Raw genomic sequence first — 22,234 nt, 5'->3', positions numbered from 1 at the left:
TGCAGCATTGTGTTATAAAGCATCAAAATTACTTGTTACATGTTATTAAAGTTGATATAACTCTTTGCTTCCGGAAAAAATGGCGTCGAAAATGGTGAGTAATATTTTACTCTTGATTTAAGTATTTCTATCCTATAGCGAGTCGATACTTCACAACGGTTGTAAATTCTTCGTCTAGTGCAGGAGTTCTTAACCAATGGTGCACGCACCACTAAGGGGTGCGAGACCTGTGCCTAGGCGGTGCCGGGATGCTGAAGTATCAAGGTTTGTTATAATAAGACGTAAGAAGCTAAGTTGTTTTACCAGGTTTTAACAAAAATTTCGAACTGTAGGCGACTATTACTTTTCAGCCAATCCTAGGAGGGGGTGCGAGAACTGGTTGGTAATTTCACGGTGGTGCCGACAAGGAAAAGGTTAAGAACCGCTGGGTATTGTCAAAGTAGCGATTGACAAGCCATTTCACTCGGCTATAAAGCTGTTTTGTTCAAACTGATCTGTTCACTTCATTGCTTTGCTGAGAAATTAAAAGTTTATTTGAATTCGAAGAATGCTTTGTGGTTTATTAAATTGTTGGTTTTGATTGTATGAATTGTTGTTTATCATTGTGGCTTCTTGTGATTGGCTTGCTTGTAGGTTGATAGAGGCTTGTAGGCAAATGTTTTCATTATCTGCGTCATTTTACCGATTCGATCCAGTAACAGTAGATGTTTGTCTTTCAGACGACTGGCCTTGTTGGACTAGCAGTAGAGGCTCGTCCCCGTGAGAAACTCAAGATTCTTTACACAAACATCTTGAAAGCGCTGTCATTCATGCCGTCCGATGCTGCTTATAGAAAATACACCGAAAAAAATGTTCAAGAAAAGCTTAATTCAGTCAATGCGGTAGGTTTTACAGCTCAATTTTCAATACGGTAACTCAGTTATTGCACACCTGGTCTGATATTGGAATTTGAAATGTTTTTGTCATGAAGGCTTCGACTTTTGTAGAAACCTCCCAATGGTGATACTGCCCTGTGTGGTCACTTGGTCACGCATCTTGTGTGTTGACTGCATGGTTGAATGATCACAGCATCTGACGCATGCTCGAGGAAAGCGAGCTCTTGTCCTGGGCAGGAGGTGGCGATCCCATGCGTTCCACTCATTCCAAACCTTCAACCATCATGCCTGTTCTCGGACACGGAAAACATGTTGATCAAAATCATGTTTCACTTCATGCACCGCCACCACATTCATTTTGTACTTGTTTTTGCAGACAACTGACTTGAATGAGCTGGAAACGAAACTGAACAGCGGTCAACTGGAAGAGGTTATCGAACAAACGAAAAACGAGTTAAAACTTGCACGACGAATGAATAAGTGGAAACCATGGGAACCTCTTCTTACTCAACCTCCCAAAGGCCAATGGGATTGGCCTTGAATATATTTTTATTTTGTTTATTGTATTTAAATTTAATAAAAGAAATGCGTGTCATTCATTTGCATTATACAAAGTTTAGATTTTAGGAAATCATACTGCGAAGAACTGCCGTCTTTTCGTACGAATGCAGCGACTTTCAATTCGAAACCTTTGTTGCACAAAATAGAAATTCTTAAGTTACTACCACTTTGGTTTGGTTTTGGTTTTGAATCTTTATCCTTGGACTGACAAAACCTTGATACAGTTGATAGGTTATTCCTAGTAGTTTCGCATACTTGCAGAGGCTCTTGACGCAGGGCCGGTTATCGAGTTTGGCAGAGTGAGTTTTTTCGATTGATGAAGTGTTGTTGCCGGAGAATTATTCCATTCACCAGGTGCCGCTGAATGGAGAGGAGTCCTGAAAGTGCGTTGCTCAAGCGCACACCCCGAGAGTCGAACCAGCGCCGATCGATCTTAGCCGGGCGCGTAACAACTAAGCTGACGGGCGGGCTTTTGTTTATTTCGATCAGAATTGGATATTTGTTACGAAAAAATCTTGTAGCACACAAGTTGATTGTGGAAATCCTTATCCAGGAACTCTTCGGAAGCTGTAATCTGTAGGCATATAGTTTTCATGACGCAAACCAGCAGTGCAATGATCGAAAGAGAAGCAGCGTAACAAATTAAAAGCAAAGTGGGATTTAATTTTTTGAGTCATTGAGTCTTCCTTGTGAGGCATTTGTGACGTCACAACTATTATAGCCTACTAATCATAATAATAGCCTATTTTATCATTACTAAATCAACTATTATCAAGTCACACACGTCTTTAAGAGAGTAAAGCTTTACAACTTCTCTCTGACTACGTTGCTAACATAAAGAATGAAATTTCATTCAACTTTTGATTTTAATTTAGACCTAAGCTTAGTCTTTTTATGAAGACTCGGTAAAATACAAAAATGTTTTTATTGATCTTATTGAAAATCAAACTAATGCTAAACTTTAAACCATGTCTTGTAACTTATGACGATTTGCCTGAGCTATATTTGGTAGAATGCAAAAATGAAGCACGTAAACTTAACGAGAGAAGCAAATAAACTGCATTTCGTCCAATGAATATTCAGATACACTTGCTATCCGTTGAGCAAAGATGAAAAGCCAACACCAATAAACTGAAACATATGCTACTGCTGGAGTATCTGCATTGTTTAAGCGTTGACATTGAGAAAGTTGTAAGCGGAGTGCATCTTATATACTCAGCCACGGAATGAACATAAACTTTGCAGTTTGGCCATCAGCTTTTGTGCAATAGTCAGAGGTAGCGAATCACTGATCATCGTGTTAGAAAAGTGGCACTGCCACTACTGCCTAAATGACCCCTATTCGTTTTACAAATTGTTTTCTATATCGGCAACAAATGGCATTTACAGGTCATCCGAAAAATGTGCGGTTCCAAGTTTTGGCTTATTCAGTAGATTGGCTTCTTAAATCCCTAGCAGGCCTAGAGTTTATTGAAACCAAACCTCCATTATCTTTTTGTTAGTCTGTAAAATAAATCAATTTTCGAAATTAGTTTAGCCTACATTAATAAAACAAAAGTCTGCAATTGTACTTACAGTAAAAGCAAAATTATTTAACATAGGAAGTCAATAACTCCCATCTCTAAAAAAGATGTCTTCGATTTTCCATAAATTAACTTTAGGCTACCAAGATTGCTCTGATGTGTAAATAATTGCCGAGGTTAGACAACAAAGCGTATATTTTGCTTTTGAATTTATTAATTTCACCTTTCAATTTCTCAAATGTTTCTGTAAACTTTTACCCCATTTGTCAGTAGGCTAAGCGAGTCTCGGTTTACAACCAATAGGCTACTTTTCACATAGCCTAATGTTGGTAAATTAATTGTGAGATGCTCGGCCGCTCTCAAATATAAAGCCACTGTCTTGTTTATATAAAATGATTAAATTTTCTAACAAAAAAACAAACTGAGCCTTTTCAAAACTTTGCGAGTCGCCTGCAGTTGTTTTTCATGAGCTCTAATTAAGCAAAAAGTGTTTTAAAAAGAATCAAACAATGTAAGTAGGCTACTGAACATGTCCTACCTACAACATCTATACGGCGATTGGTCAACGCAATAATAATTTCAGAAATAAACAAAACGTTTCAAGAAAAATTGCAATCAAACACAATACCGATGAAAGTAAATAAAACTTCTACACAGCACCGAATTGCTTTTATGAATAAAATAAACGCTTGTTGAAAATAGCTGTGTAGTGAACATGTAGGCTATTCCCAATTTTACGAGATCAAACGGTAACCACAACAATACCTGAATTTAACTGCAGTTTGCTGACCTTTTAAAAAAGCAATGCCTAATGATATTCAGAAAGTACAGTATGAGTAGATTTTGATAAACTCAAATCTCGGTGCACCATAACAGTAAAAGAAACAAACAGTTTGACATCATGCTTTTGAAAGTTAACTAATCACGGGAGAGTTGATTTCTTTTTTGTATCATTGTTGTATTGAATTCATATCTGAGAACCTTAGGTACAGTTGGAAAGTCGTCACAAGCGATCATCTTCTATTTCATAGGGTTTGAAGGTGGTGGTGTTGGTCAGTCTTCCATTGTCAGAATGTGGACCCTTGACAGAAATTCAGCGTTACAGTAAATGTCGGATACGTTCAATCAAACTAGCTACCAACTTAACTTGCCTATTTATGCTCACTTGGGATGCATTGTTTGCAGTGTTGTACGCGTCATTGAAATAAGTTGACGGCGTCAGCGTCAGCGCGAATTGCCTAAAAACTTTACGGCGTAAAGTACTGCGTAAGCTCTTAAAGAATTTGACGGCGTCAGCGTCAGCGCTAATTTCTAGCGCTATTTTTTGCCAGCGTATTGTAAAACGGAAATATTTTAACTAAGTTTAGGCTAACAATAGCTATAAATAAACAGCAGGTATTATGTTTTGAGACTGTATTGTAAGTAGCTGCTTAACCTATTAGTTATTTCCTTGTAGAAACACAAGCATTTCAAAACGTTTGTTTGACAATCTGCTGCCTTTGGGACGCATATTGTTCTTTCCAAGTGAAAATATGCGTTCCACAGCAGCGCTAGTTGGTACTGGTGAATGTATTTCAAAAACAAGTCTTGAAAACGTTTTATTCAATTCAATTCAATTCAATTTATTTTTCTTTGTCAGAATGCAAAAGAAATGATATTGTGAAAAAGAAATACAGTAACAAAACCAACAAAAGAAAAAGGTGGCAAAACCTTAATGGTTTAAGACATGCATGAAAGGATCTAATATTTTGGTATATGCATCGATAAATATAGTTAAGCACGGCCACCGAACCTTTACTCGGAAAGGTATCACTGTTCCAAGCGTGCTGTGATGGTTTAGCACAGGGTTTCCCAAACTGTCGTCCGCGGACCACTGGTGGTCCGCGACGACTGCACAGGTGGTCCGTGGCGATATGACTAGAAATTAGAAAGTCACACATAGGCTACATTGTACAGTACGCAGTAGCGTAGCCAGGAATTTAGAATGGGGGGGGGGGTTGACGACCCATCGGCGGGGGGTCTGGGGTGCCTCCCCCAGAAAATTTTGAAAAATTACTTTGAATTTGGTGCATTCTGAGAGCATTTTCAACCAAAATGTGGGTATGAATATTCCTGTAAAATGGTGCTGTACGTTGGCATAGCAAAAGAATAAGATCATGTTTTCTTCGGCATTTTTCGGAAATAAAGCTAAGTCTCTACGTTTTCTTGTTGCTAATTCCTGGCTGAGATGTTTGAATGTTTGGTATTGGAAAAACTCGCTCTTTTAATGCAGTTTTGTTTAAAATTAGGCAATTTTTTTTAGACTGAAAGCATTATTCTCAAGCATAAAGAGACTGAAAGCATCATTCTCAATATCGTGACGTCACACGCGTGCCAAAGGGGAGGTTGTAACCCCCAACCCCAACCCCACCCCCCCCCCCCCCTTGACTACGCCACTGACAGTACGTACCCTGTCAAAGATAGCCTAATTGCCGCAGTTCTTTACAACTTAAATGATTTCAAAACCTTTTGCTATCCAGTATCGTAAATTTTACTTGTTGCACCTTCGTTGCAGTTAAAAAGTTGTTTACGAAAAATTCTCGTATTCAACATTCTCATTTTAACTTGTTGGTGTGAGGTGGTATGGGCATGTTTGAGAAGGGATGACGATGATGTTTTGAAAAGAGCGCTGGAGTACCAAGTGGAGGGTCGTAGAAAACAAGGAAGACCCAAGAAAACGTGGAAAAGGCAAGTTGAGGAAGAAAGCAACAAGGTGGGCTTGACAAGAGAGGACGCGTTAGACAGATTGATGTGGAGGCAGGGTGTAAAGGCGATTGCGGCACTTGGAGGTGAATCTGGCCATCCTCGGTAACGGGGACATTACCGGATTAAAACTGGACTACTAGTAAAACTTGTAGAACGCGTATTTGAACTGCGAGAGGAGCTTTTAGTTTTCCTGCAAGCGCACTATGCTGACTTGGCTTCACTAGTAGCCGATGAAATTTGGCTTGGGAAACTTGCATACCTGGCAAGCATTTTTAACCTTCTAACCCAATTGAACTTGTCACTTCAGGGAAGAGATGCAAAGATTTTACTTACTCAAAGCAAAATAACAGCATTCATAAAGAAACTCAACATATGGAAAACAAGGATAAATGATAATGTTGTTGATATGTTTCCTGTTATGTGTGACTACATTACCAACAAACCCTTAATTAATACAGAGTTGATTTTCTCTGACGTTACACAACATTTGAAATAGCTTTCAGCACATTCAAGTACTTTTTAAAAGAGACATATGAGAATTTTGACTAGATTTTAAACCTTTTGTTGTTATGTTTAGTTTCAATCAAACAGCTATTGCATCTTTCTGGTTGAGTGTTGTGAAAGAATACTCATTGCTATGTCAAAAAGCAACTAAAATTTTATGCCTTTTTCCACGACCTACATGTGTGAGACAGCATTTTCAGCTGTTACCAACATGAACACAAAATACAGGTCCAGAGTTTCTGTGGACCTTGACTTACGAATTTGCCTTTTACAAATAACTCCGAGGATTGATGACTTATGCAATAAGAAGCAATCCCATCCGTCCCATTAATGTTGTCAGTTTTTTACATAAACAAAATTCGGTTTTATTCATTTTTACCTTTGTGTTGGAATTGGAGGGGTCCGCAAATAAACAGATTCACAAATAGTAGTCCGTGGCCCAAAAAAGTTTGGGAAACCCTGGTTTAGCATGTATAAATCTTTTAACGAGGTCCATTGGTCCACTGCACCAACATCGCTCTTTTCAGGGGCATAGAGCTCTTGAAATAAAGTATCTTCAACGTCCGCGATGCCATTCATGGATTTTTCGCTTTCTGCCTCTGATCCCTCGTTCTCAATACATGGGTGATCACCATTTGGCGAACTTCTTCCGCGTGTATTCCAGGGAGCCATTCCAACCAACGCAAAAGCCGGTAATTCGGATGAGTTGCGCTGGCCAGAATACATTGTGAAACCATAGGTGAAACTCTTATTGTGAAACAAGATTTTTCATGAAAACAAAAATTGACGCATAGCGCTTGACGCTTAAAATCGGCAAAATAGTTGACGGCGCTATCACTTCCGTCAACTGAAAAATAAATCGACGGCGCTAGCCTCAGCGTCAACAAAAAGTTGACGCCGTCAAAATTGACGGCGTCAACGTACAACACTGATTGTTTGTTAGAAACGGATAGGCTATTTCAAGCAGCACTTACAGCAGTAATGGAAATATGATTAGAAACATCCAGTTCTACACTTATTTTCATAGCTGTGATAAGAGTTAGCCACTTCATAACGACTTTCTTTTCATCGAAGGACTGTTTTCAAGTGTGTTTAGAAAACTATTTTGGAGTGCTACTTATAACAAAAATGCCACATTTTTACCAGCAAAGTCATTTTTGAAACTATTGAAATAGGCGAGCTATATAAATTAAACATTAGAGATAGTTGTATAGATGTATAAACAACAAATTACTTTAGAACACTGTTTAAATCTCATTTATAGTGTATAAATCGCACAGTAGGCTTTATAGCGTAGGCCTACCAATATTGAAATTGGGGTAGGATATCTAAAATCTCAACAATGCCTTTCGCCATGAAAGTCTTTGAGAGTTCTTATTCAATTACATATCAGAATCCCCGGTAAATTTTGAATACAGCAGTTTGTAGGTAGGTTATGGTAGAATGTGTTTGAATAAGCGCTTACTGACCACATGTTGTGAACCTATTGCTGAGGTTACCAACATTGCTGTAGACTACCGGTATTATGCAAATTTTAAATCAATGGCAGGCCTAGTTTCGGATGTTTGTGCAAGTGCTGCAATATACAGTATTTACAATTTACATTGATGCATTGTTGCCATGTAGGGTATTATAGCACATTGGCCGCATTTCTTTCCATTTGTCTGTTTTGTTTTCTCATGTGTTAATTTATACATTATATCTATGTCAATTTAACTTAACTTGAATTGCTTCATTCAATGTGGCATCTACGTGATGAAAGAGAGTTGAAACTTTTGAGCAAATAAAGTACTGCAAAAAGAGTTTTAGGTAATTCTGACTCATTTCGGTAAAATGGCAAAGTGAATGATGAGACAGTGGGTTTGATAATGCGATTTCTAATCGGCACCCTGCCGAGCTTGATGTTGGCTATCGCAGTTTACTTTTATATAGGCCACAATCACCTACACAAAGTAATAAACTGGGTATAGCCGAGTTATTTGCCAAAGAAAGAAGATGAAAACAACCTCCTGGGCATCGTGCTTTGTCGTGTTAAGTTGTGTCCAATTCTTTATTATTTATGTCCAATTCTTTATTAGCCGGTAAACAAATCGTTTCAAATTAAGGGAAGCGGAATATCTTCTATCTACCATTCCTAATTAAAATTGTTTAAAACTGACTATGGTATTGGGTACAAGGCAGTATTCCTTTTATTCCCATTAATATGTTGGAAGACGCAGTATAAAGACTTGAACACTTCAAAACAGTAGGCTATAGGGGATGCTGTACGTTTTATTTTTGCTGTCACAACAGCATCACAGGTTTTATCAGGTTGTTTTATTATGTTGTATTATTTCGGACGAGGTTATAGATAATTAAGACAAAAAAATACGTGCCAGAAAAAGAACACCGTTGCCAAAGCACGTCAAACGGTCATAAACAGATAATCTTTAACGCAGTATTTGACGATACTCGAGCAGCCTAATTGCTAAGATTGAAGAAAAACAATCTTTTGCTGAAGAACAAAATAGGTTTAATACCCATCGGTATAAATTATTTAGCTTATTTTTCTATTCCTTAGCGCATGTTCTGTTATTTTTGCTATTGTCAAAACGTTTCTGCTTCAGTAGGCGTAAAAACCTATTATAGCTTACCTTTATGAACTTCTGGCATGCAATATGCAATAATTTACATCAATTTCGTATTTATGCATGTACAAATATACAATTTCATCTACAATAGTCTACCTTTGTGACTTTTCGTTACACTAAGAAACCAACCAAGTTTTAATAAACCCGAATGAGTGTCAAACTGTCTTGAAACAGTTTGATCAGACGCTTTGATACAAAAACATGGTACCGGTACTCGGTACAGACAAATGGAACAGGATATAGGCGATCTGCTATACTCGTTATCCTACATTCCTACAGTACACCAACGTATGACACTTGCATTCGCGTGTGGGCTAACAGTACGTGCATAGTTTTTTCTGCGGCTCCGCCGATGCCAAAAATACTGTAGGCTACACTAACTTGTATCGTGAAAGCGTGGATAATTTTTTTCATCACATTGAGAAAGTTGATATGTAAAATGTTGAGAAGGATTAGTCTACACACGCAGCTTGCTTTACCTGCTTCAAGGAATGTTCTTCAAATATTTCTACATCAACTTGGTAAGGGTTTGAGTATGTCTATAAATAAATATCAAAGTCAGTTTAAGAAATGAAGGATCAATAAAACAACCGAAAAAAGCAAACAGAGCGTTATGCTCACCTTATCCATGATTCATTATTTATGATAAGAAAGCGTTGGCTACAGTAAGCCTTACACTTTAACGGTTTTCATGTTCTGTTTTCTATTTTTGAAATGGTGTGCAGTATACAATTTTGTTAACCTACCACCCGTTGATTACATTTTTGTCTTAAGTTTATTCACACAATTGCAAAAGCATGAAGTTCTATGTATTCCTGTGGTCTTCCACCGCTTTTTGTGCTTGCAACTACAATAAAAGTAGGCCTACAATTACAGAATAGCTTCATTGCCACTCAGTATTTTTAATTTAAAGAAAATTTACATATTTACATTTCAACAACACAGAAGGGTTCTCCAGTACCTTTAAATCATCATCAGACGTCGATTTGAATCCAGTAACAAGCGGGATGTCTGGAGATCTTGAATCGACGCTCTTCGTCCGGCAGTAGCGCACCGCAAGAATTACGGCAATAATTAGGATAACTGCCAATAAAATCGAACTCGCTACGATTGTTGCTAATCTCCATTGCTGAGCAGAATATTGGCATCTATTACCGTGGTATGCATCTGGACAACTGTGAAATTGTGAAGGAAAAATGTTGTATTAAATTTAATCTTTTAAAACAATGGTTCTCATAAAATGGTTCTCATAAAACTTGGTTCAGAGTAGCCTATAAGTTCTTGCCATGATACCGAAGGCCTATTTCAATGCATTCGCCTAGGCAGTCTATAATCTATATAATTTTAAAGTAATTATAGTTACAGAATAGGTCAATGATGAATGAGCATAAACTAATGTAGTCGTTGAGAATATGCTATTCCTTTGGTGTAAATAACATCGTATGAGCGATAAAGTTGCCAAGACGATAGAATTATGGATGTAGGCCTGTAGCATACCTCCGGTGTTTGAAAAAGATAGAGCGTAATGGCAAAAATCACAAGTTGTTTATCCAGGCTCTAAATACAGTCTTGAAAAAGTTTTTTTTTTTTTTATGTAAAGTTTCCAAACATTAAACTGCACATCATAGGGAAATCTAATTCTTGAACGTTGCCAGTTTAAATCAATTAAGCTTTTTGACTTCTTTTCACTCAGTTCAAAGATCTAATCAGGGTTTATGGGTGTCCAACCAACTCAGCTAATCTGGGTCCTTAGAAGTGTAGATATAAGTTGGATGGTTAAATTTGTCACCTCCGGTATCACTTACTTGCACAATGGGATATTGTTGATAGTTGTTATGCAGGTACCTCCATTCGTACAATCAATATGTTTGCACGTGGATTCACACTGCTTACGCCTTGATAAGCTGTAAAATAGTAACGGTTACATTTATTACAAAGAAACAGTCACTATCAATTCTACAATGCAATTACCAGCAGATTTAATGTTTCAGTTTTCTGTTTTATTTTATTTTTGAAGCTCTCGCCAACAAAATAGTTTTTTCTTCTTCAGCGTGTGGTCAAGTAGGTCAGAATGCGATGGAGTCCGACCAAAATATTCGACTTCAGATTCTACATTTTTTTTAAAAACGACTCTTAAAAACAAAGATTGTTTCCACTCTGCAGCCCTTTAAATAGCCATGAAGACGGACTGAAAGTATTCAATTTAATTTAGTAACAAACTACGCGGACTCCGAACATGCTTCCAAATTTCTCAACACACTCAACTTTAGAACTTTGGTAAGTTGTTGCAAAAGTAAATGATGAAATTTCGACATTTGAAAAGCGACATTGGAAAAGTAATAACGGGTGGATGTCGTGAAATTGTAGTTGGTTCAATGTTGAGAGTATAATTTGCTTTATCTGGATAATTGGATCGAACTATTATTGAAATAATCACGTAAAGTTGCTGACAAATATTTTTCTAAAAACTGCTGTCAGTTTTTTAAGACCGATATAACTTATTATGAATAAAAGCAAAAAGAGTATGAAAATCATCAATGGGCATTTTGAGCCAGGAATTTTGGAGTAAAAATGGTAAAAGTTATTTTAATGAACAAATTTACCTTGTAGACTTTGTTTCCACAAACCCTGGGGAGCAAACGCAAGAGAAGGAACCCACAAGATTTGTGCAGATTGCATTAGAGCCGCATATATTGTCCGCAATGCATTCGTTTTTATCTAGAAAAAAATGTCAATTGGTTAAGAAGGTTTGATTTCATTTATATTGAGCGAAGGTGTGATTACATAATAAGCCTACTTCCGGTTTCACAAGAACACAGTAAAACAACCGCATAGATGAAAAGCTTATTTTCCAAACTTCACTGATGACGTTTGACGTCATAAAAATCCTGAGAAAGTAGACGCAGTTTACATTTTAGTCAACTTTAAAACACAATAATTTTTTGAACCTACATAGGCTTATACAACGACTAGATTGCATTCTTGGTAAATCGATACACAATCGAATTCATCATCGAAACAACTTGTGTGTAAAAATGGTGTAAAAACTGTTACTGAAAAGAAGAAATAATAAATTGCAAAGTATATATATATGCTCAAATTTCTCTCGGGGAGAGTGGGGTTAGTTGGAATGCGGGTTAGTTGAAAAATGATCATTTTTTTAACTCTCGATAACTTTTTCAAATATTTACTGCCAACACACTGTGAAGTAGTTTATAAAAACACATAATCCATGTTAGTTTCAATTTGTTCAGTCAAGGTATACCTGTTTGGCTGACAATTTTGTATTTTCTTACTTTCGAAGTAAATTTTTTGGCGTATTAAAAAACATCTTATGCGTCGATATCGTTAAAGATAGGCAGAAGTTTTTTGGTGTGTGTCAACTGTAGGTGTTCTACAACACTAAGAAATAAACAAATTTTAGCCCAATGCACCATGCTTGAATATTTTAGGAAAGTAGTTTGTCATATGCTAATGGGGCTAGTTGGAAAATAGTGGGTGGGGTTAGTTGGAAAATGGTTTGATAATGGTATAACTATGTAGCCTAGTATGATACGAGTATATCGTCGTGGTATGATAATAAGCAATATAAGCTGCAATGTACTTGTTTTAAGCAGACAAAAATTGTAAAATTTTAATTTGAATAACTTGGAATGTGCTATAACACGGCATCACAAGTTTTAACAATGCGTTTATTAAAAAATATTTTTATGATGATTAGGTGTAGAATTCATTGCATTTTGATTTTAAAGCAAGTAAGCATATTTTCTTACAACCCCATGTAAATGTTTGTTGGTTAAAAAAAGAGTATCCAATTCATTAGTGGGCATTATACTGACGTTTTTCAACAAACCCCAGGCATGAGGTTAGTTGAAAAATCAATTGCATATTTGTTTAATTTAAATTTTTATTAAAAGCTGAGTTGACTCAATACTTATTTTGGGTTGTATGATAGAGGACACCATAGATGATAATTTAAGCCGCTTCAAGTTGTCAGGTTATGCACCAATTGTTTTAAATTTCACTTAAAAAAAACTTTCCGACTAGCCCCACTCTCCCCTCAATATCATAACTACAGCATACAGTGTATAATTTAGTTGAGTTATGGTTACAGCGAAGATCTTTAAAATACTAACCTGCATCAGTGGTAGGCTAAGCCTATGTAACATCTATAAACCACTCAAACTCCTGTGTAGACTTGTCCGGTACAAAAATCAATATTTCTATAGTTACAATCAATGACTTCAATTAACAAACCTTCAACAGCAAGTTTGGAAAGACCAACTGTTGGATTTTTTAGTTTTTCAAGAAGCAGATACCCAACTTCGATCACGGAAAGATTAGCCGTCTTTTCAAAGGAAATATCTGCATCAACTATGACGGATCCTTTCCTTATCCTTCGAACTTCAATGGATATGAATGGTGTTTCAGTCAATGCTAGTTGGATCTAGGAACAAAGCTGCATGTTGAAAATCGGTCAAGGAAGCTTTAGATACCGCAGTTGTTGCTGCAGGATGCTGCCAAGCAACACGTGGTCGATCATGATGGGAACTGTAATAACGGTGGTACAGCGATACCCTGCACAAATGTTCTAAATACACATGCGCAATTAGCAATGGGATTGTTTTAACTACGTGGACTTGTAAACAAAAATCGAAAAAAACAAAATTGCAGTATCAAGCACAATGGTATTATAGTAAAAACCACTTATTATTAGGCCTACTAAATTGTTGGTTAAGTAACAGGTGAATAGTTCTAACAAAACATATATTCGTCCTCTAAGGAAAAGCTGGTGGTCTTTGACAACTGCAAATGGGCAAGCACGAATTTATCTAAAGCAAAAATACTTCATCACCTAAACTTTATGAGTAGTCTTGCATGCTGCATTCAATGTACGACGGATTGCCCAAAGGAGTTACAGTTTGACAATGTTTTAAGTCAAATGTCAAAACATAAACTGCAACGTGTCATATTGTTATAAACAACGACTAATAGATCAAAACAAAATAGTAAATTTAGAGAACAGATATATAGCCCAACTTTAAATTGCAGTCCTATAGCCTACAAAATTGTAGAAAAATAATAATGAAAAATCTTGAATTCATGCGAATTATCGACATTGTAAAGACGTAATTAGGCTACTTACTTCTAAAGTAATTCTGTTTACAAAAACACGGGTGATGGGTGATTGTATATTCAAATATTCTGATCTGAATATTTCATTGTTGATTGTAAATCGAAACAGAAATGTTGCTGCATAAGTACAATTTTTTATCTTTCTTGAGTATACTTGTCCATCAAGGCATAACGGTGCAAAAGTAGATAATTCAGTGTAATCCACAACACTAGTAGGAGTGAAATCTAAAATGCTTGTTGTTGTGACATCTGGGGTGCTTTTAATGGTGAAATCTGACATGTCTTCCATGGTAGAATCTGGAATGTCTTCCGTGGTAGAATCCGGAATGTTTTCGGTGGTAGAATGTAAGATTTTTTCTGTGGTAAAACCTAGAGTGTTTTCTGTTGTAGAATCCGAGATGATTTTTGTTGTAAATTCTGAGATGTCAGCGGTGGTAGAGTCTGGTGTTGTTTTAGTGGTAAAGTTTAGGGTGCTTTCTGTAGTAAAATCTGAGACGTTTGCAGTGGTAGAATCTGGGATGTCTTCTACAGTAGAATCTTGTATTCCAGTGGTAGAATCTGTGATGGTTTCTGTTGTGAAATCTTGAATGCTGCCGGTAGTGACGTATGAGATACTTTCTGTGGTAAAATCTGAGGAACCTTCCGTGGTAAAATCAGGGCTGCTTTTTGTAGTAAGATCTGGAATGCTTTCAGTGAGAAAGGTTGGGGTAATGGCAGTTGTACCTAAGTTGGTTTCTGTAGTGAAACTAAGAATGTTTGTTGTAGTTAAGTCTTGGTTGCTTTCTGTGGTAGAATCTAACGCAGTAGAAGTAAAACCGGAGCCCGAACCATCTTCACTTGTGCCTCTTTTCATTCTATGACCAGTCTCTTTCCATGTGTCAAAAGCCTTGAAGTCAAAATACATTTGAGTTTTTGTTCGAATATTTCTTGTTTTTGAAATGAGATCCGCATTTTCTATAATGTCCTCAAAGAAAGAAATTTCACAAGATTTTCCTGTGTAGCCATGCGTACATGCGCAAGAGTCTGAAAGGATTGTTCCTCCATTGAAACAACCTGCAAATTGCAAAAAATGATTATTCATACTGAATTACTTGATAAAAAGCATTTGTTTTCTTAAACATTTTGTTTCAATCTTTTAGGCTAAATGATGATATCACCAATGTATAGAATGCTGAACAGTGGTGAGCTATAGCCACTAGCCAGGTTGTATGCAAATATTTTTAGAGTGTAAAAATTTGTTTTCATACTTTTCATAAAGTGGTTTTCTCATGAAATTTCTGATTTAAATAGAAAAACTATATTTTGTGCGCATAAACATATCTTTTTTTATGACAAAGTTCAAAGACAAAAAAACAATCTTCCTAATATCGATTCATTTATTATAGAAAGAAACCTGAAGAAGTTTAGAACCGAATAAATAAAAATTGTTGAGAAATTTTTTTCCCTTAGTCTGTTGTTTTAAAAATCACTTACCTGAGAAATTATAGTTTGTGCAAAAGTGCTATATAAGTGATGTAGAAATATTAAGCAAGGAAAAATCTGCAGAAAACCATTCTAGTTACAAGCATATGTGGTAGCAACTTTCGACAGAAGAGAATAAAATCACTCCTAACTTACTTTTGATTGGTCGAGAAGTGTCGCTTGACCCCAACACTGAAAAAATTGTATCGTTAATTTTCTGAAGAAATATGTTAAATCATAATATAAAACAAGTACAGTATCACTGATCCAAATTACATATGATTACACTTGTGGAAGTCTGTTGAATGTCGGAAAAAGTTGTTTAAATCTATGCAATATTAATCATTAACGTGGTAAAAAGTGGGTTTCCTATAGACACAAATAAAAAAGTTACTTTAATGTATATATCACACCAGTCGCGTAGTGAAAATGCTCATTGTTATTGAGTTAGAGTGATAGGAAAGCAAACCATTGGCAGAAAGAAGGCAGTATTGTTTCATCTTGAGCTGAATTGCCTTTAGTTCACTTTAGCACAGGGGTTCGTAACCTTTTTTGTCTCTTTTACCCCTTGCCGAATAAAAAAAGTAAAATTTACCCCCACCGTTATGGTGACCCCTTGTGATGTCATCGTGTCCAGTCAACCATGCGAAGAAATGCAAAACATCTTTTTTGTCTGGATTTACCTTGGCAAATATCAAAAACAAGCTATTAATTTGCCGAAGACACGATTGTTCTTGACAGGGTCCTGTGAAAAATAATGTCTGCTCAAATGTCCTAAATAACTATGATAACAGCACACAAGAATGTTTAAGTTTTTTTCTTTTATTAATGACTGACACGCAATTTCAACAGTCAATCAGTGAGACTTTTGTGCTTGCTTTCCACGAACAATTTTGGAGATTCTTGAAACAGTCTTTGAAAGAGCTCCTCGCATGTCGTGTTTGGGAACTAAGCGAGATCGTTGTTTTGTCTTAACAGTCAACAATGAAGAGAACCCTACTTCACACAGATAAATAGTTGGAAAAGGTGTAATAACTTCAAATGCAAGCTTAGTCAGCGTAGGAAACTCTTCGACTAATCCACACCAAAACTTGGAAAAGTGAAAAGTCACCATTGTATGATAAGAATTTGGAACAAAGCGTTGTTGAACATTGAAGATCAATCAATTCATCTTTGCAAAGATCATCGTCAGCAATACTTTCTAACTTGGCTTCGAAGGGATGAGTTATCCAAAGAGCAGTAGCCTACTGTTAAAACTTTCAGCTTCGACGTAACCGTCAAAGTTCTTTTTTAAGGCGGCAAGGTGCTGGTATATTTCGACTTCGCCGTCAGAAATCTAGTTGCGACTTCTACTGACTTTTCAAACATCAAATGTTGGAAAATTTGTGTAAATTCCTTTTTGAACTCTTTTACTCCACAGATCTAATTTTGTCTGAAAGCCCTGGATTTTATCTTGTAGGCCTTCATCTATAATGGTAACACTTTTTCCTTGTATTTGCATATTGAGCTGGTACAGTAAAAAGTACAGTAAAAATGTAGCACACATACGCTGCTGCAATGAAACTGGTAATCTACTTGCGTGGAGATAAAAGAAAAAGACGAAAACTTACATTAAGCATAAATTTGAATCAAAATCGAGTGCAACACTACCAGTTTTTTACTAACTGAAAAAATGAATAAAGTAAACAATATCACACCAAATCAGAAGAATCAGTTTATTTAAATACAGAGCTTTCGCCACACAAGTGTGGCTTCATCAGTATAAACTGCAACAATAATAAATTTGAAAAAATGAAGTTTGCTTTAATTTATGATTCAGTAAATTTACGCCCTCGGTAGGTGAAATTTACCCCCAAGGGGTAAATTTACTCCCGGTTAAGAGCCCCTGCTTTAGCATGATGTGTAAGAATAGGAATTACGCCACTATTTTATTAATAGAATTTGTTTTTCATACTTACTTTTTTCGATCAAAACATTTTCACTTCATGCGTTAATGAAATGTTTGATAAATCATATTTGGTAAACATTCATATTGAATCGAATGTCTCAGTTAGTCAGATTATTTATTTTTTCAATGCGCGCATCGCAAAATTCTGAGAGAGGCCTTGAAACGCTTCGAGAGTCATTCTCGTCCACTTTGCAATGTCTCATTTCACTGAGTGACCGATAGAGCATCATATTACGTATTAAAGTTAGTTTCTTGCGTGATATTGTGTTAATGTCGTATTTCATAGCTCAATAATAAAGAATTTTTGTATGTCACACGTCCAACGATGTATGACTCTTAAAATAAGAAATAATGGTGACGACATAGCTTTCTGCAAATCAAGAGTTAAAACGTTGTTTAACAGAGTTAGTTATAAAAACTAAAAAAAAGTTATCTATCAACACTGTCGTGTAGATACCTGACAAATAAAATATTAATAGAGCTGCAAAGTGTTATTTATGTAATGAAACCGTTACGGTGTTGACTATCAACTCTATTAAGGTAAAGAAACAATAAAAATCATAATATAAACCAAAATCAGACATAATTGCAAAATATAGGAACATTTATCTAAACTAATGCGTTATCTTACCCAATAAATGCAAAGCGAACAAAGCAACAAATATTTTTATGAAATGGTGGCCTTGATTGGATAAGATCTTCTTCATTTCTTCTCGCTTTTTCCGCTTTTTGTATTTTACAACTTAATCAAATGATTTTTGAAATTAAAGATTTTGTAGATGCCTTCTTCAGAACAGCTGAACACTTGTAAATGTTTCTGTTATTCATACACTTGTTATCTTGATTTAAAAAAGAAGTAGGCTAAAAAACTTTACTCTGGCAACACTTCTACTTTATGTATACAAACAAAAGGAAATCACTAGTTAACACCTGAAAAACAAGATTTTGTTTTACAAATATCTTGCGACTACGAACGCCAATTCAATAACGATAAAAATCCTGCTAATGACTTTGACCGCAGTAGTTGTACCGACAGTGTAAAAATCGGTACCCGGTCATTTGGTCGACAGACATTTGGTCGACAGGACGTTTGGTCGACAGGACGTTAGGTCGACAGAACGATTTATTTTAGGGTTAGGGTTAGTTAACTAACCATAACCCTAATCTAACCCTGACTCTAACCCTAACCCTAAAATAAATCGTTCTGTCGACTTAACGTCCTGTCGACCAAACGTCCTGTCGACCAAACGTCCTGTCGACCAAATGTCTGTCGACCAAACGACCGTGCACCGTAAAAATCATCCTCTTGTGCAGCATATCCAAACTCTTCGCATAAGTCACGTACGTTTCAATATGTAGCGTAAACGTGTGATGTACTGTATCCTACAGTAAATCACTTCAGCTTTTTTTCTTTTAGCAGTAGTTTCCGGCAAAAATTAATTTGGCCCATTATCTATATTAACCAGACTAAACAAACTGCACCAAATACTATAAGTTTACCTACGTGTTCTATAAGTTAACATTTTCCAGCCAGTGGATAGCAAATCGTTCCAACTCACGACTTTCCAATATTCAATTCATATGTTTTACCGTCGACTTGTTTCTTACCATTTGTTGCTAAACCAGCTGTCAAGTTTCTGGTGTCATTCACTAACACGTAGCACACTTGTTGAATCGATTTTCAACCAACAAATTGAAGGCAGTCTAAAGACTGATGTTCTGTGTGCTATTTTGCATGTGAACATATTTCTTATCTAGCCTTGACTTATGCTAAGTTGTCTATTTTATTCTTACATGCAGTACCGGTATACTATTTTATTCATTGTCATTTTTTTATGGTAAGTTATAGTGGGCCTGCAAAAAAATTATCAGTAAGTTGGAAGTGAGTTGTGAACTGAAAAAGCTTGAAAGCACTGTGAATTTAGAATATTCTGAGCTGAATCTACAGGAAACGTTACCCTGACCAGAATAAAACGCGTGTTATATTTGTGGCTAGAGCTACATTTGTAAACAAAAAAAGAAATCAAGCGTCGCTATCTCAACTACATTCTTATGAGAATTCGAAAAAAAAATTGAAAAACTTACAAAACAGGCTTTGTATTACCTACATGCTCTAACCTAAACCTAACATAAATAGCTTGCTTTTCGAAAATCTTCTTCCTCTATTCAGTATAGGAGACTTTGCTGTAGGTCGCAGGCATGCTGGGTGTTAATGTTTTTCAGATTGAATCGAACTGAAGCGAATTTTCGAAAATAAGCCTAGCTATTACTTGCTTGTTCAATACATGTTTCACAACAAGTAATGTTTGAGTATTTTGTTTTTTTAGTTGTCAGCATTCAGTCAAAACAAAACACAACATAACTCCTCTTGGTTTGAAAACAGCTATCATTGTGGTTTGTCAAAAACTCGAGTTCTGAATCGTAAAAACTTAACAAAATTGACATGTTTTTTTATTTCACAGGAGACTTACCTCTTGTCATAACTATTTATACCTCAAACAGCAGATGTGTGATTTCATTCGTTAAACTCGTCATAGAATTATGCAAGAGTCATAGTTTATAACATTTGATATTTAATTTCATAAAGTCATGTACTAAGACATAAATTAATGGATGCATCTATGCGTAGACCTACAATAGGCTATTAGTCTTCATGTGTTGCAATTTACTATTTGTCGTGCTTTTTTTTTATCTACGCCAGCATAGACCATATCAGTTGAAACGTAACCGGAAGTTGAATGTGCCAGCTTACCAAAAAATATGCGTTGAGTCATTAAGCCGTTAAAATTCTTTCTCAAATTCTTACTGCTAGGCATTGCTTCTAAGCATGGTCGGTTGAACGTTAAAATGCAAGAATATGAATTTTTCAATCAATCTTTGTTATCTTTTGTCTCTTTCCAATTTTACAATAGCCTGTTTAGTTCGCTGCAAACATGAAAATAAGCTTTTAATAGTATGATAGAGGTGACTTATTGCCCTTTAGACATTGTTTGTAGGCCTACATACTTGCAATTAATATAAACGCTTTGGTGGCAAATTGTAGACAATCAAAGAGCATTATTGGAATTAACAACTGTGGACAAACAGTTAAAAAAACTTATGTAGTTTAGGTATCAGGGGATCATTACAGAACTTCTTTGACGAGTTGTAACAATTATTTTATGGTCAAAGTGATTAAAATTTAAAAGGAACTTTTCGACTAAAGCATGAAACAGAGGTGGTATACCCACTATGCTACGCTGAAAACAAGTGTGGCTTGGAGAAGAGGTGAAATTACCAAATTAATTTCGAAGACAACCAACTCAGTGTCCGAATGGTTATCTCATTCGGCTCTGGCGCTGATAGTCCTGAAATCGATTCCAAGTCGGGTCATACCAAAGACTTAAATAAATAAACCATAACATTATTATTATTAACTTTGAAAGACAGGAGAAACAACAAAGCACGAAATACTACGCAAGTTTTGTCAAGACTAAAAACGACCTGTCGTTACATGTGTGTTAGTGTTAACTGTTAGGCTACCGAGATATACTCCGCAAACAGGACTTAAATTGCATAACAAACAGCAAGGCTATAAGTAACTATAATTACAGAAAAAATGTTACATTTTTCACGATTATAGCAGATTTAGAAATTGAACTACTGGGCCTATTTTTCTACTACAACCATGTTACTTGCTATATGGTAAGTTTTCTGCATGGAGAGATGATTTCCGTCACAAGCTTTCAAATTGCATGATTGTGTTTTAGTAATGACATAAATCGAAGCCATTCCGCATAGACTACTTTACACTAGACCAAACAAAAGTATGGCACTATGAAGTAACCTGTGTGATAAAAAGATTCAAATTTTCCAGTTTAATTAACACAGCAATGCTCACACTTAATTTGTTACACAATATTTCGCACATATTTGTAATGCTCACACTTAATTTGTTACACAATATTTCGCACATACTGTATTTGTTACTATTAAAATTGCAAAATTTTTGTGACAAACGGGTTTCATTTCAAGGAGATGAGACAATCTCGTGACTACTTGGCCAACACTGAAATACTCTAAAAAGCGGTGACGCGACGATGACTTGAATTATTTCATAGATGTTAGTAGATTTCAGGTTTTGTATCACAGTAACAGCTTAAAGAGACTCTGTCTATGTTTCTTATGGCCAAGTGTATGTTACAGGCCTACTTGGCATTGAATCAGAAATACTATAGTTGTTTAAAAACTTGCTGATTGATGAACTTAGAAATTAAAACTACTTTCAACCAGTAAAGTAATGACTTGACTATCTCAATAAATAAGGATAGGTCTGTTTTGCTGAGCTCACTGTCATTAAAGAAATTTTTAATGCAGAAAACTACACTATTAGTACATTCAATGTGACCAATTGAATGTCATTTCTTTATATTCTGAAATCTCAATGCATACCTGCACTACCAGTAATCTCTAACTTTGTGGCTTTTGATACAATTTTGCATGTAGGCCCAATCTAAGTAGACCTACAACGAAAGTGGGTATTTTTTCTAAAAAAGAATAATGTCTTGTTCAGCTTATTAAGTTGCAGACTAGGCCTACCTGTTACGAGTTAAGCCCTTTTATTTACTTGAAAATTGTATGCATACGTCACTTGAAGCTGTCAAGCCTTCAGTTTTTATGCTTTTATACACGAGGTGCTAAAGGTTGAAAATATGTTGCTAATACACTGCTGCCTGTCAACCACTGAATAACAAAACTCGAATCAAACAAGCACACTTTGTAACAATGTGCTTTCACCTAGGTGTATTCTTGACTTTTGCCTTGCATCGCAAATTGCTAAAACAGGAGTCTTACCTTGTTTTAATTATGTTG

At 35.9% G+C, this 22,234-nt stretch overlaps 2 protein-coding genes across 2 annotated transcripts; one reads left to right on the top strand and one right to left on the bottom strand.

The window, feature by feature from the left end:
- The first annotated feature begins 3 nt into the window (after positions 1-3).
- LOC145779159 (NADH dehydrogenase [ubiquinone] 1 alpha subcomplex subunit 5-like) lies at positions 4-1,470 on the top strand. Its single transcript, XM_082590736.1, has 3 exons — positions 4-94; positions 720-881; positions 1,252-1,470. Exons 1-3 carry the CDS (start codon positions 80-82, stop codon positions 1,414-1,416), a joined length of 342 nt encoding a protein of 113 aa, XP_082446862.1. The 5' UTR covers positions 4-79; the 3' UTR covers positions 1,417-1,470.
- Positions 1,471-2,415: 945 nt separating this feature from the next.
- Positions 2,416-19,864, bottom strand: LOC145779010 (uncharacterized). Its single transcript, XM_082590592.1, has 10 exons — positions 19,855-19,864; positions 18,015-18,125; positions 15,592-15,627; positions 14,129-15,027; positions 13,096-13,285; positions 11,442-11,556; positions 10,644-10,742; positions 9,800-10,013; positions 9,318-9,377; positions 2,416-4,040 (listed from the first exon to the last, which is right to left on the bottom strand). Exons 1-10 carry the CDS (start codon positions 19,862-19,864, stop codon positions 3,963-3,965), a joined length of 1,812 nt encoding a protein of 603 aa, XP_082446718.1. The 3' UTR covers positions 2,416-3,962.
- Between the last annotated feature and the right edge of the window lie 2,370 nt (positions 19,865-22,234).

Source organism: Aplidium turbinatum, chromosome 10 (assembly GCF_918807975.1).
Source record: "Aplidium turbinatum chromosome 10, kaAplTurb1.1, whole genome shotgun sequence".
In the NCBI taxonomy this organism is placed as follows: Eukaryota; Metazoa; Chordata; class Ascidiacea; order Aplousobranchia; family Polyclinidae; genus Aplidium; species Aplidium turbinatum.
This window is presented reverse-complemented; position numbering and strand designations above follow the sequence as displayed.

What these genes read in the sequence shown, in the direction of transcription:
- LOC145779159 (XM_082590736.1), top strand. An exon ending in AGCTTAATTCAGTCAATGCG is followed by an intron (nt 882 to 1,251) that starts GTAGGTTTTACA and finishes TTGTTTTTGCAG; the next exon opens with ACAACTGACTTGAATGAGCT.
- LOC145779010 (XM_082590592.1), bottom strand. An exon ending in GTTCGCTTTGCATTTATTGG is followed by an intron (nt 15,628 to 18,014) that starts GTAAGATAACGC and finishes CAATTTTTTCAG; the next exon opens with TGTTGGGGTCAAGCGACACT. An exon ending in CGTCTGATGATGATTTAAAG is followed by an intron (nt 9,378 to 9,799) that starts GTACTGGAGAAC and finishes ATTTATTTATAG; the next exon opens with ACATACTCAAACCCTTACCA.